The 13,803-nt window shown below is 48.2% G+C and overlaps 1 protein-coding gene across 1 annotated transcript in view; it reads right to left on the bottom strand.

Moving 5' to 3' along the window:
- Nucleotides 1-13,803, bottom strand: part of ABCC5 (ATP binding cassette subfamily C member 5) — a 127,637-nt gene that overhangs the window by 80,705 nt on the left and 33,129 nt on the right. Inside the window, exons 3-4 of the mRNA XM_088479730.1 lie at nt 13,014-13,174; nt 12,594-12,749 (exon numbers count right to left, since the gene is read on the bottom strand). Coding sequence (XP_088335856.1) covers nt 12,594-12,749; nt 13,014-13,174 — 317 coding nt within the window. The remainder of the gene's footprint in view (nt 1-12,593; nt 12,750-13,013; nt 13,175-13,803) is intronic.

Raw genomic sequence — 13,803 nt, 5'->3', positions numbered from 1 at the left:
GTCATTACGACATTAAATAGGCCTTTTTCTGATATTCCAATATTTATATAATAATATTTATGATGTGATATTGGTTGGATATTGTTCTATGTCCCGCTCCCCTTACTGGGTATATTATTTTTTTTTTCCTGGTAGGGTTTTTCTTTTTCTTTTGTTGTTTATGTTGATATTTCGGTCAAAATATGGCCGGAGAGTTCCGTTGCATTGGTGGTTATTTTTATTCTAGTGCCTTTTACGCCTATAAGGATCGAGTAGTTGTATCCTGTGGGTTTTAGTGTAGTTTAGTTTAGTTTTGGGTTTAAGTATGCCTAAGTTCAGGTGGGTATACAGGGTGGGGGGTGGTTTTGGATGGGTTGTCCAGTCTTTTTCTTACAAATGTTTTTTTTTTATTTTTTCTGTACCACACTATTTTTAAGGTAACTTCAATTATGCTTTATAGTTCAATGTATTACAATGGTGAAACTTTTAACATGGAATGTCCGGGGGGTTAATGATCGTTTAAAGCGCTCTTTGGTCTTTAAAATGATTAAGCAATATGGGCCTGATATTTCTTGTCTAATGGAGACGCATTTGGTTGGGAGTAAGATACTAGCTCTAAAAAGACCATGGGTGGGATGGGCTTATCACTCCTCGAATACTTCATCATCCAGGGGTGTCTCCATTCTTATTAATAAATCTGTCCCTTTTTCTTTTACTGCGGTCCAAACTGACCCTTATGGCAGATATGTGTTTCTGGATTGTGTACTGTATTCTAAGCCCATTTTATTGTTAGCAGTGTACATCCCCCCTCCTTTTTCATATGACGTTTTAAAAAAAGCTGCTGAATTTGTGGCCCGTTCTCCAGATACGCCAGTGCTCTGTTTGGGAGACTTCAATAATATAATGGACCAGTCTATGGATAAGTGGCGTGAGTCTTCAAGTTCTCTTTCTAAAGGTGGTGAGGGCTTTGCTAAGTTTGTAACTGACTTGGGATGGGTTGATGCGTGGCGAGTTAAACACCCTGGAGTACAACAATTCTCCAGTTTTTCCTCCGCGCATCACTCTTTCTCTAGATTGGATTTGGCCCTGGTGTCCCCATCTATTGTACCTAATATAACTAACATTGAATATAAAGCCAGAGGAATCTCAGATCACTCCCCACTTCTAGTAGAATTGAATATGTGTAGTCCTAGAGGTCTCCGTTTATGGAAACTACACCGCTCTTGGCTTCTTCAAATGGGTGCAGGTTCAGAGCTGGAAGTTATGTGGGATGGCTATTTCACTGACAATGTGGGATCTGCCTCTGTAGCTAATGTTTGGGACGCCTTCAAGGCCTATTTACGTGGGTCTCTGATCAAAAGAGTAGCAGAATTAAAAACATTTTATAGGGAAAAAGAACGTGTTTTGGAGATGGCCTGTAGAAATCTTGAGTTGGATTACTTGGGGGACAGGTTGGAATCTTCACGTTTAAAATGGTTGACTGCACAGACAGAGTGGACTGATCATTTGACAGATAGAATGAACCGTAGACTGTTATTCCGTTCTCATTTATATTATATGCAGGCTGACAGAACTGATAGTTTTTTGGCACACTTGGTTCAAGCTGATCGTCCTTCTGCTGTTGTCTCGGAACTAATTGGGCCTCATGGTTCTATGGTCACATCTACACAAGATATTGCAGAGGTTTTTAGTTTATTTTATAAAAACTTATATCAAACACAGTTGACTGAGGACGTGAATGCTTTGTCATTATATGTTGCTTCTGCTAGGCTTCCAAAATTGTCATCCGAGGCTCGGGCATATTTAGATGCCCCGTTGACCCTGGAGTAGGTAGATGCTGCGATTAGTTCCTTTCCCGGTAACAAGGCACCCGGATCTGATGGGATTCCCATAGAGATATATAAAAAACATGCTCGTATCTTTGTTCCAAGACTTTTAGATCTGTTTAATGGGCTCTATGAAGATAATTTGTTCTCTCCATCTATGTCTGAAGCCATAATTGTTGTGCTCCCTAAACCCGGGATGGACCCTAGATACCCTGATTCCTATAGGTCAATTTCTCTAATTCCCACAGATGCCAAAATTTTGGCTAAGATCCTTTCTATTCGGCTAAACACTGTTATTACTTCGATTGTTCACCCAGACCAATCAGGATTTATGCCAGGCAAGTCGACGTCGGAGAATATTAGAAGGCTGCACACTCACTTACAGGCCTCCCATGACGAAGAATCGTCATCTGTTATTGTGTCATTAGATGCTGCAAAAGCATTTGACTCTTTCTTTGGGAGGTCATGTTATGTTTTGGGTTTGGGCCGGTGTTCTTGAAATGGGTAAAGCTTATGTATGCGAACCCTACTGCCAGGGTGTCAGTGAATGGGTTTATCTCCCCATCCTTCCCCCTGTCTCGGGGCACAAGACAGGGTTGCCCCTTGTCCCCAACCCTGTTTGCATTGGCTATTGAGCCGTTAGCCTGTGTTATACGTTCTCACCATGATATTATAGGTCTACAATTGGGTAATAGAATGGACAAAGTTTCCTTATATGCAGATGATTTATTACTTTTTTTGTCTGACTATGTAACAGCTATGCCTGTGGTTCTTCAAGTCATAGAACAATTTGGTCTTTTTTCTGGTCTTAAGATAAACTGGGACAAATCATCTATCCTTCCTCTTAGGGGGTTGTATCCGACTGTTCCCATTGTCACTCTTCCTCTCTGTTGGGTAAATAAATTTAAATATTTAGGTATCTGGATAACTAATTCCCCAAAGGACTATATAGTATTGAATGTTGAGCCCCTGTTTGTCTACTTAAAGGGCAAACTTCAGTCCTGGTGCTGGCTCCCTCTTACCGTTACGGGTAGAATTAACTTAATAAAGATGGTGGTGCAGCCAAAATTTGTGTACGTTTTGCAGCATTCTCCTGTTTTTATTACAGATACATTGTTTAGGCGTTTGAATAGTCTTTTTTCTTCATTGGTCTGGGTGAATCGTCGACCACGTATTCAATTGGCAGCTCTGACCCGATCTAGGTCTGGGGGAGGTTTGGCTCTTCCAAATTTTAAATTTTATTATTATGCGGCGCAGATGGCACATATACGGTTATGGCTTCAAGATGACTCCCCTAATGCCCTGCACGTTTTGTTGGTTTCTCAGATTTTCCCTAACTTTACACCATTGCAGGCCTTGCTTGCGGGTAGAATTATACAGAAAGGCCCTCCCCTGTTGATGTAAGCTATTAAGATATGGAAATTGGTATCTAGTATTCTACAGTTTACGGGATTAGATCCAGACACTTCTCTATGTAGTTATCGTATATTACCTGAACTGGCCTCTTTACAGCTTGAGGTGACATAGGGTTCTAACGGTGTAACGACATTGGGTCATTTATATGACACTTCAATTCTTAAATCATTTGCACAACTCCAAGAAGCTCATCATCTCCCTCAATCATATTTCTATAGATATTAACAATTACGGCATGCTCTCTCGGCTCAATTTTCAGATGGCCCTCCTCTAATTCAAATATCCCCATTGAAGTCATCCCTTTTATCTTTAGGTCCCCGGAAGACGCTTTCTTACTTATACTCCTATATATTGTCTTCTTATCATAAGGATAGTTTACCACATCTTAGATCAAAGTGGGAGAGAGATATTGGCCTTATAAGTGATGCGGAATGGGATAATGCTCTAGAAGCTCCTCGTATTTCCACAACTTCTATAAGATTTCAACAGATTCAACTGTTTATTTTACACCGTACCTATTTAACTCCTGTCCGTTTGCTGAGATTTGGGGGGAGAGCATCTGACATATGCCCTAAGTGTAAAATTAGTAGCGGTACTTTCTGGCACCTTCTATGGGATTGTCCGGTGGTTAGCATTTTTTGGAATAAGGTTCTGACAGTTTTATCCAATACAGGTATTGCTCCCACTTTAGCTACGCCATTGACGTGCTGTTTAGGCTCTATGGATGATGAGGTAGTGGACAGATATCTTAAACAATACATTGTCAATATGTGTACACTAGCTAAGGTATGTGTGGCTCGGTCGTGGATGGCTCCCTACAGGACCAGATTATAATGCTTGGCTGTCCTTGGTCCGTACCACTGTTGAACATGAAAAACATGTGTTTATTTGTCGCAAAGCTGAGAAGAAGTATGAACGTATCTGGAGCAGTTGGCTTAAATCCTGTTATGCCCGTGCATTGCCTAATGATTGACCGGTATATTATTGTTAGGATAATTAGGTAGATTATTACTTTGTTGGAGGTAATGTGCTGTGTGATAAGTTGAGAATTTGTTGGGATCTAGTTGATTTTGCCAATTTTTTCAGGTGTTATTTTTGACAATATTCCAATATTTGTATAGTGTGGTATTTTTTTTTTATATATATGTTTTATGTGTATATATATTTTGTTTGGTTATTTGTTAATGTATTTCTATAAACCAATAAAAATTTACTCAATTTAAAAAAAAAAAAAAAAAAAAAAAAAAGAACTAACTAAATAAAGAAATAAGCAGCCCCCCTGCAAAATGGTGACCTAACTCTGGCTGGGCACCAATGAAACTTAGGTGCCTCTGGCTCGGGGGCGGGGTATAGGGAGAGTGGACCCAGTGCATCCTGGGAGTTAAAGCTTTAACTGCTGGTTCCATCACCTACACCCCCAAGGTCTCCCTGTGGAGCCTATGGACCCTGAATAAGAAAGCATATTTTTGCAGCAGACCTGCGTGCGATTACGGATTAATGAATCAGGCTCATAGTACAGAAATCCAAGAAGAACCCCGCACACCACAGCAAGAAGCTGTGATGTGCCAAAAAGAGCAGAGCAAAGAATGTAAAAGTACCACAAATAGAAAAATAAGTGGAGCTAAGCAGAGACCCTGCAAAGTATACTAAACAATCAAACACAAACATTCAATGCAATAAGGAAAGCAATAAGTGCTCAACAAAGCACCCCAAGAGGGGAGGAAGGAGCTATATGTATAACCTAACCGCGAGGAACACAGGGAGACCAGGAGCCTGCACTCTCTGGGGGCAAGCTGCAAAAGCAGGCACTATGAAAATGGCTGCCTAGCGTCAGTTAGGAGGGGGGAGAGGAGGAGTGATCCTGGAACAGAATGCTTCTTATGAGGGAAAGCACCCAGGGGTGGGGGAGGAGCCAGAGGGTAGAGCCTACCTCCTCCTCTGGCATGGACCCCAGGGCAAATGGCCGCCTACACCGCGGCGCCCCACTGCCCAGGTGGTCTATTGGGGATGCGGAGCACTGCCGATGTCTCCCTTACCAGCAGTGAGAAGCCAGGAAGCAGCCTTACCTATCCTGATGTGCCAGCTTTTGCTACGGCTCAATCTCTGGAGCCCGGTCGAAGAAGCTAACCCAGTCGCCCTAGCGTGCGGCCACCGGCGCTGGGGTGGTGGAACGGCAGTGCAGGCTTCCTACAGGACGCCCAGTACTGCCCACTCATTAAAAAATGAAAGTAAAATTAATAAGAGATCATGAACAAAATAGAAGCAGTTAGCACAGCTTCCCTCTGTGCCGAAGCTGCAGGCACCAACAAAAAACTGAAGTGTCGGTGGCTGGGGTATAGGGGGAGGGGGAGCCTGTGCTGTGATGAACAAGTTTAACTATGTGGTGCCCAGACTCCAACCCGACAACCTATACACAGCATAGAGCCTGAGGGCCTGATTCAGAGCCGAACGCTCTGACCAGAGCGCTCGCTCTGAATCAGGGCCCTCCTCCATGAAAATGGAGCGTCCTATGGAAGCTCGCATAGCTGTGGGTGACCACCCACAGCATATGCGAGCGCCCATGATGATGGTCGCAATGGTCTTGACCACCGCGACCATCGGGCTTGCGACGGAGACCCTGCGGTAGGGTATCGCTGCCGCAAGCCCTGGAGTGATTTTGGCTCTATCAGAGCCAAAATCACTCCCACTGACATCACTAGTGATGTCAGTGGGGCCGGCTTCAGACGGTAGGAGTTCCCATGGGAACGCCTCCGTCTGGCAGGCACGCCCCCCAAAGGGGGCGTGCTGTCAATCAACATCGACAGCATGCCCCCTTTGGTGCGAGACCCCGAGCAACGTATTCCTCGTCGCTCGCCGGGTCACGCGCAAGCGCACGACGGAGCTCCCTTCGTCGTGTGCATGCGCAGTGGGGGAACATCGACCCGCTTGCGAGCGTCCAGCGCTCGCGAGCGGGTCTGAATGACCCCCTGAGTACCCTATGGAGGAAGAAGAAATAGTTTTAGCTCATGGAAGACAAAAAACAAAATGCCTCATCCTTTATTACGGTTACATTTATGCTCAATAAAATTTTTCTACTATGGTTGTTTCTTTAATCCTGTAATTTTTTATGATTATTGGTGAACTATTTAATTTTATTTATATTAACTACATCTACATGTATATTATATTGCTTTGATTAGCTGTAGTAACATTTTTCAGTCACTTACATATTTATGATTGCAGCACTCAAACATATTATATATTCGTTTCCCGTTTAGGGAAATTAATGTATGTTATATTCAAAAACATAGTAAAAAATATGAGATATGGTAAGAACTTACCCTTGTTATCTCTATTTCTACGAAGTCCATAGGGTTCCACAGGATACCTTGGGGTATAGGTGTGACGTCAGTCGCTGGGCACCATAGAGTTAAGCTTTTCAGCCTCCCAGGATGCACTAGGGTCCCCCTCCTATACCCCGCCCCCGAGCCAAGGCACCTCAGTTAGTTATCAAGCCATAGGCCGGAGGAGGAGAAGGAAGAGAGAAAAAAGATCTGGACACATACAAGAATCACATTCTCACCAGAGGGAGACGGAAAACCGGTGACCAGAGCAAAGCCCATCTGCAGCACAGGTGCGACAGGGCGGGAGTCCTGTGGAACCCTATGGACTTCGTAGAAATAGAGATAACAAGGGTAAGTTCTTACCATATCTCATATTTTCTACTTCAAGGTCCATAGGGTATCCACAGGATACCTTGGGGATGTCCCAAAGCAGTATCCTTTAAGGGTGGGGACGCTCCTGTGCAGAAAGGAGAATCCGCCGCCCGAAGGAAGCATCCTGAGAGGCGAAGGTGTCAAACCTGTAATACCTCACGAAGGTATGGACAGAGGACCACGTAGCAGCCTTGCAGATCTGAACTGCCGAGGCACCACGTCGAGCTGCCCACGAAGGACCCACAGACCTAGTGGAATGAGCCTTCAGAGAAGGAGGGACCGGTAGGCCTTCATGAAGATAAGCTTCAGAAATAGCCAAACGGATCCAGGCTGCCAAAGTTTGCTTTGAAGCAGGCCAACCCTTTTTACGGAAGCCATAGAGGACAAACAAAGCGTCCGACTTCCTAAACGAAGAAGTGCGGTCAACATAAGTCCTTAAGGCCCGCACAACATCCAAAGAGGCCTCACCCACGGAAAGACCCGATGAGTTAAAGGCCGGAACAACTATTTCCTCGTTAACATGAAACTGGGAAACAACTTTGGGAAGAAACTCGGGCCGAGTGCGGAGCACTGCCCTGTTCCCATAAAAAACCAAGAAAGGGGGTCTACAAGAAAGAGCCCCTAACTCAGAAACACGTCTGGCCGAAGCAATGGCCAGAAGGAAAACAGTCTTAGCGGTTAGCCATTTAAGATCCACTGAGCCCAGTGGTTCAAACGGCGGTCCTTGGAGAGCCCTCAGGACCACAGCCAAATCCCAAGGCGCCACAGGTGGAACAAAGGGCGGCTGAATGCGGAGAACACCCTGCATAAAGGTGCGCACATCCGGGATTGTAGCAATCCTACGGTGAAACCAAACAGACAGGGCCGAAACCTGTACCTTCAAAGAAGCAAGGCGAAGCTTATGATCCAGTCCCGCTTGCAGGAAGGCGAGAATCCGAGACAGACGAAACTCCCGCGGTGCATAACCTCTCGGTCGACACCACTGGAAGAACGTATGCCACACGCGATGGTATATCCTCGCGGAAGACGGTTTCCGAGCTCGTAACATGGTACGCACCACAGAGCTGGAAAACCCCCGGGACCTCAGCATGGCCGTCTCAACAGCCACGCCGTCAAAGACAGCAGAGTCAGGTCCGGGTGAAGGCAAGGACCCTGAGACAGAAGGTCCGGTCGTAGCGGCAACCGCAGAGGACTGTCCACGGACAGACCCTGAAGGTCTGAGAACCAGTGTCGTCTGGGCCACGCGGGAGCTATCAACAGGAGCGTCCCTCCTTCCTGTTTGAATTTCCGGATTACCCGTGGAAGAAGGGAGACCGAAGGGAACAGGTATGCGAACCGGAACGTCCACTGGACGGACAGAGCATCCACCAGAGACGCCCCTTCGTCTCTTGTGCGAGACCCGTACACCGGCAACTTGTTGTTGTGCCGGGACGCCATGAGGTCAATTTCTGGAAGACCCCACCTGTCCACCAGTAGTTGAAAAACGTCCGGGTGCAGGGACCATTCCGCCGGATGAACGTCCTGGCGACTTAGAAAGTCCGCCTCCCAATTTAGCACTCCCGGGATGAAGACCGCTGATATGGCCGGAAGATTGCGCTCCGCCCAAACCAGGATCCGAGAGACCTCTACGAGAGCCGCCCGACTGCGAGTTCCACCTTGCCTGTTTATGTAGGCCACGGTGGTAGCGTTGTCCGACTGGACCTGCACCGGGAGACCCTGGAGAAACCGCTGTGCCTGCTGGAGAGCATTGAAGACCACACGGAGTTCCAAGATATTTATTGGAAGCTCCGCTTCTGTCGGCGTCCACCTGCCCTGGAACAAGTGTGGACCCGAAATTGCTCCCCAGCCCCGAAGACTGGCGTCCGTTGTCAACAGGACCCAATTTGGAACCCAGAACGGACGTCCCTTGTTGAGGTGGGTCGTCTGTAACCACCACGCAAGGGACAGGCGAACCTCCTGGGTGAGCACAATCGTCTGGGACTTCAGAGACTGAGGCAGCCCGTTCCACTTGGACAGGATCAGGTGCTGCAGAGGTCTGGAGTGAAACTGGGCGTATTCCACCATGTCGAACACCGACACCATGGAGCCCAGTAACCTCATCGCCGAGTGTAAGGACACCCGGCGGCTGTGCAGGCAACTGCGCACCCTTGACTGTAAAGCAGAGATCTTGTCCTCCGTCACGAAGATCCTTTGCTGTCCCGAGTCCAATAAGGCTCCAAGATGCAGAATCCTCCGAGACGGGATTAGAGTGGACTTCTGCCAGTTGATTAGCCAGCCGTGCCGTTGCAGCAGTGCAATGGTCAGGTCCAAGTGGCGTAACAGGAGCTCTGGAGATCCTGCCACCAATAACAGGTCGTCCAAATACGGCAACATGCGGACTCCCTGCAGCTGCAGAGAAGCCGCCATGACCGCCATCACCTTGGTGAAAACACGTGGTGCTGTTGCCAGGCCAAAAGGTAACGCCCGAAACTGGAAGTGGTCGCTGCGGATTGCAAACCTGAGGAACTGTTGATGGCGCAAAAGAATAGGGACATCCAGGTAAGCGTCCTGTATGTCCAATGACACCATGTAGTCCCCAGGTTCCAGCGCCAGAATGATGGACCGTAGGGTCTCCATCCGAAACTTCGGGACCCGCAAAGACTTGTTGAGTGCTTTGAGGTTGAGAATCGGACGATATGACCCATTGGGTTTCTGTACCAAAAATAGATTTGAATAGAAACCCTGGCCCCTCTGGGAGAATGGAACAGGCACTATAACTCCAGCCTGGAGCATAGTGTGCAATACCTTCCGCAGCTCCGTAGACTTGTTTCGGTCTGATGGTAGACCCGTGGTGAAGAAGCGAGCCGGGGGTCTGTGCCGGAAGGAGAGGGCGTATCCGTGGGAAACCACCTCCAGAACCCAAGTGTCTGTCGTAGTGGTCGACCAACACTGGGCGAACTGTAGCAGGCGGCCTCCCACCCTGGGATCCCCCAAAGGGAGGCCCGGACCGTCAGGCCGCAGGCTTGTCATCTGGCTTGGGGGCCGGACGTCTGGTACTCCATGCCTGCTTCCGGGACTTGACCGATTTCTTAGGGCCAGCCTGTCGAGGAAACGACTGTGGTTTGGGCCTGCCCTGGGCCCTAGATGACCGAAAGGACGATGGTCCCGAACCAGAAGGAGCAGCGGCCGACGGGAGACAAGCAGATTTGGCTGCCGCCAGCGTGGCCACAATCTTATCCAGATCCGGACCGAAGAGGACTTCTCCGGTAAACGGCAACGCTTCCAGACCTTTCTTGGAATCTGCGTCCGCCTTCCAGGACCGCAGCCACAAGGTGCGACGAGCAGCTACCGCTGCTAAGAAATTCTAGACACCAGAGTACTAATGTCTAGAGCCGCCTCGTTGATGTAGGTGGCCGAATCACGGAGATTGCCAATCAACTCCGCCTGTTCGGCCGGACAGTCGGATTCAAAAGAAGCCTCTAATGAATCCGCCCAGCGCTCCATCGCTCTGGCAACCCAGCAAATGGCCATAGCCGGCCGTGCTGCCCCCCCTGCAAGGGAATAAGCGGACTTCAGGCAGATTTCTACCTTGCGGTCCGTAGCATCCTTAAGGGAGGACATGGATGGCATCGGCAATGTGGCACTACGGACAAGACGGGTCACGAGAGAATCCACCTGTGGAGGGGATTCCCACTTAGCAAAATAATTATCCGCCAACGGATAAGCCACCGCCAGGCGTCTCTGCGGCTGGTATCTTTTGCCAGGTTGTTTCCACGCCTCCTCTAAATGGTCCACCAACTGACCCGAAAGAGGAAAGACTGTGGCATCGCCCTTCACATCTTTGAAAAAGGCATACTTAGATCTAGCAGCTGGGGGAACTTCGTCCTCAATCACCAAGGCTGCGCGGACCGCCCAAATAAGTCCAGGAATATATACTTTGGACTTAGCATCAGCGTCCTTAGTATGGAGAGGTTCCTGATCGTAAGGGTCCAGAATCTCCCCATGATCAGACGTCCCTTCGTCATCCTCATAAGGAGCGGACAGAGACGCCACCGGCCTTTTATGAGGTCGCATCACAGACTCCCCTTGCAACACATCCGACAAGTGCTGTACAGAACTCGTCAGGGAGTTAACCCACGCTGGCTCCTGAGAACCCGGGAGCGGGGAAATAGGGAGACTGTGGGGTACCACCAATTGTCGTGGGAACCCCTGCATGGGTGACGACACCACAGACTGCTGGGACAAACCCATCGGAGTAAACGCGGGCTGCGGAGCTAACTGGCCCACTAAAGCTGTTAACGCCTGAGCGAAACAAGCCCAGGGCGGCTCCTGTACCGGTGCTGTAACCGTAATAGGCCGCGCCATGGACAAACACTGCCGGCAAAGGCCCTCCGCGCTACCCTCCCCCTCCGCTAACGGTACTTTGCACGTGGTACACTGTAGCCGGAGGGGAAAATCACTTTCAGACATGATGGCACCACGTATGTGACCTCTCTCACCAATTAAGTATTAAATAGGCGAGAGACCACCCTGCAGCACCGCACCGCAAGGGCTTTAGCAGAAAGAACAGGGACAGTAATAAAGCTGACAGTTTAGAGAAGAAAAGTTACAGGCAGCGCTAGCACAGTCACATACAATGCAGAGAAATAACAATTCCTGCACTAACAGCGCTGATCACTCAACTACACAGACACAGGGCCTGGTAGGACACAGCGCTGCATACACAGACCTGAGCCACAGCGGAGGAGAGGTATGCGGGGGGACCCAGACCACGATGCTTCCGTCCAGCGCTTCCAGCAGCGTTCACCATGCGTTCTGGAGAAGATGGCCGCCGAGGAGCAGAGAGGAGGCTGGCCTGGGGGAGGAGCGCTGCCACAGGACCAGTTGGCAGCATGCAGAGAGGGCTGTGTGCAGCGGGGGAGGCGCCGGCTGTGAGACAGGGAAGGCGCGCTCCCCTGGCATGCATTTAACCCCTGGGACGCCGCAGCGCTACCGCTCTGCTGCGGTCCGCTGTCCCAGGGGGTAGTGGAAAGCGCAGGTTGGTCGCCTGGCTCCACGCTGCAGCCAGTCCCCAGGGAGCCCCCTGCCTGGGGACTTAGGACCATGTGACCAGCCGGGACCCATCGCGGGACCCCGCTGCTTACCTTTGTCCCCCTTGGATCCGGCCATGGTCCGGAACATCTGGGGTCACCGCTAGCTGTGACCCCAGATGCTCACCAGCATCCCCGGATCGGTACCGGCGGGGGTGTAGGGAAGACAGCATGGACGTCAGGACTGACTGTCCATGCTGTACATCCAGATGTGCAGCCACAGTTGCACTGAAGAAAGCTTCAGGGGCTCTTCTAGCCCCCCACTCCGACAGGTGCACCCGACGCCGTCCGGGCACCAAACTAAACGGAGGTGCCCTGGCTCGGGGGCGGGGTATAGGAGGGGGACCCTAGTGCATCCTGGGAGGCTGAAAAGCTTAACTCTATGGTGCCCAGCGACTGACGTCACACCTATACCCCAAGGTATCCTGTGGATACCCTATGGACCCTGAAGTAGAAATATAAAATCCTTTTGCAGGAGGTGAGCACAGCTATGCTTTTTTTCTCTCCCAGGTTTCAATGTATAAATCTAAATTTCTTGTTTATTATAAGTGCATAATGTTAATGTGCCTGTATGAAGGACAGTAATTAGCATAGGAAATTGAACGTACCGTCTGCTGTTGATATCAGAACACTCATGTCGAGATAGTGGCCAGATATCTTCAAAAAAAAGTTCTCCTTTCTTGTAAGCCAAACGCGCCAGAGGTGTGAGCCAGGAAAAAGTCATAAAAGAGAACAGCCCAGCATTATCTACTGGGTGCTGGTGTCTGGAAAAGTACCAGGGGAGAAAAATTAGATACTAGTGGTGGCATCAAAGATCTGAGAAGCACATATAAAAGATATCTAGCGAGTCTCATGTAAATGGTCTCCAGTTGTTACAACATTTGGTATACAATAATGAAGCAATAATGTCCTATACTTACACAAAGTAATAAATCGCATATGCTTTAAAATAGTCTCTACAATCCCTGAAATATTTTGAGTGGACAAATATGGAAAAGGGAAAACCAAAAAGCGTAAATTGAACTTACTTGGAAGTAATTCGAAAGGGTTTTAGCAGGTGAAGTCCATAGTGGTATTTGGAATTATGGTGGTTCTCACTCAGGATCTGCAAGTGCGAGTGCATTGAGATGTCCAATGGAAGACCCTCTGCTCGCGCAGCAGCCTCCAAAGCATCCTGGCAGTCCACGTGCTTTAAAATGTAATAGCAGAGAAATAATAAAATTTCAACAACAAAAACTAAGCAGCAGCATAACAAGTAACTTCAACAGCTTATACATAGAGCAGTTTAACAAAACAAAAAAACAGGACACCTTTTTCCAAGGATGATGACTAAGAAAATTGCCTAATTTTAAGCATTTAATGTGCATTCTCATTGCCAATTAAACATGCTTTGGTCCATAGTCCGCAAATGATTTGATCAAACGGAGCTCCACACTGACAAGTGTTCACTTCAAGTTAGTTTCAAAAGATGCCTGCAGCGTTCACACAAATTAACGCTTGGTAAAACATTTTGGATATCTATGATAACATTCATACAGAGGTTAAGATTTGAGATTACGATTTGAAAACTCTTAAAAAAAAAACAAACAAAAACAAAACATGCGTAAATGTGTAAACGATGTGTAAACAATCAAGTGAAATTGACCTGCATGTTCAGTCGATGGAGGAGATGATCAAACGACCAGCGGGAGCGCGCATCGTACATCGTTAGAAACAATTACTGCACAATTTGCAAACGATGTTCGAACGATTATCGAACGATTTTATCATTATCGTTCAACTTTATCGTCTAGTGGATACCCCCCTTTACACTACACT

Source organism: Taudactylus pleione, unplaced genomic scaffold, assembly GCF_031769625.1.
Source record: "Taudactylus pleione unplaced genomic scaffold, aTauple2 ptg000244l, whole genome shotgun sequence".
Taxonomy (NCBI): Eukaryota; Metazoa; Chordata; class Amphibia; order Anura; family Myobatrachidae; genus Taudactylus; species Taudactylus pleione.
This window is presented reverse-complemented; position numbering and strand designations above follow the sequence as displayed.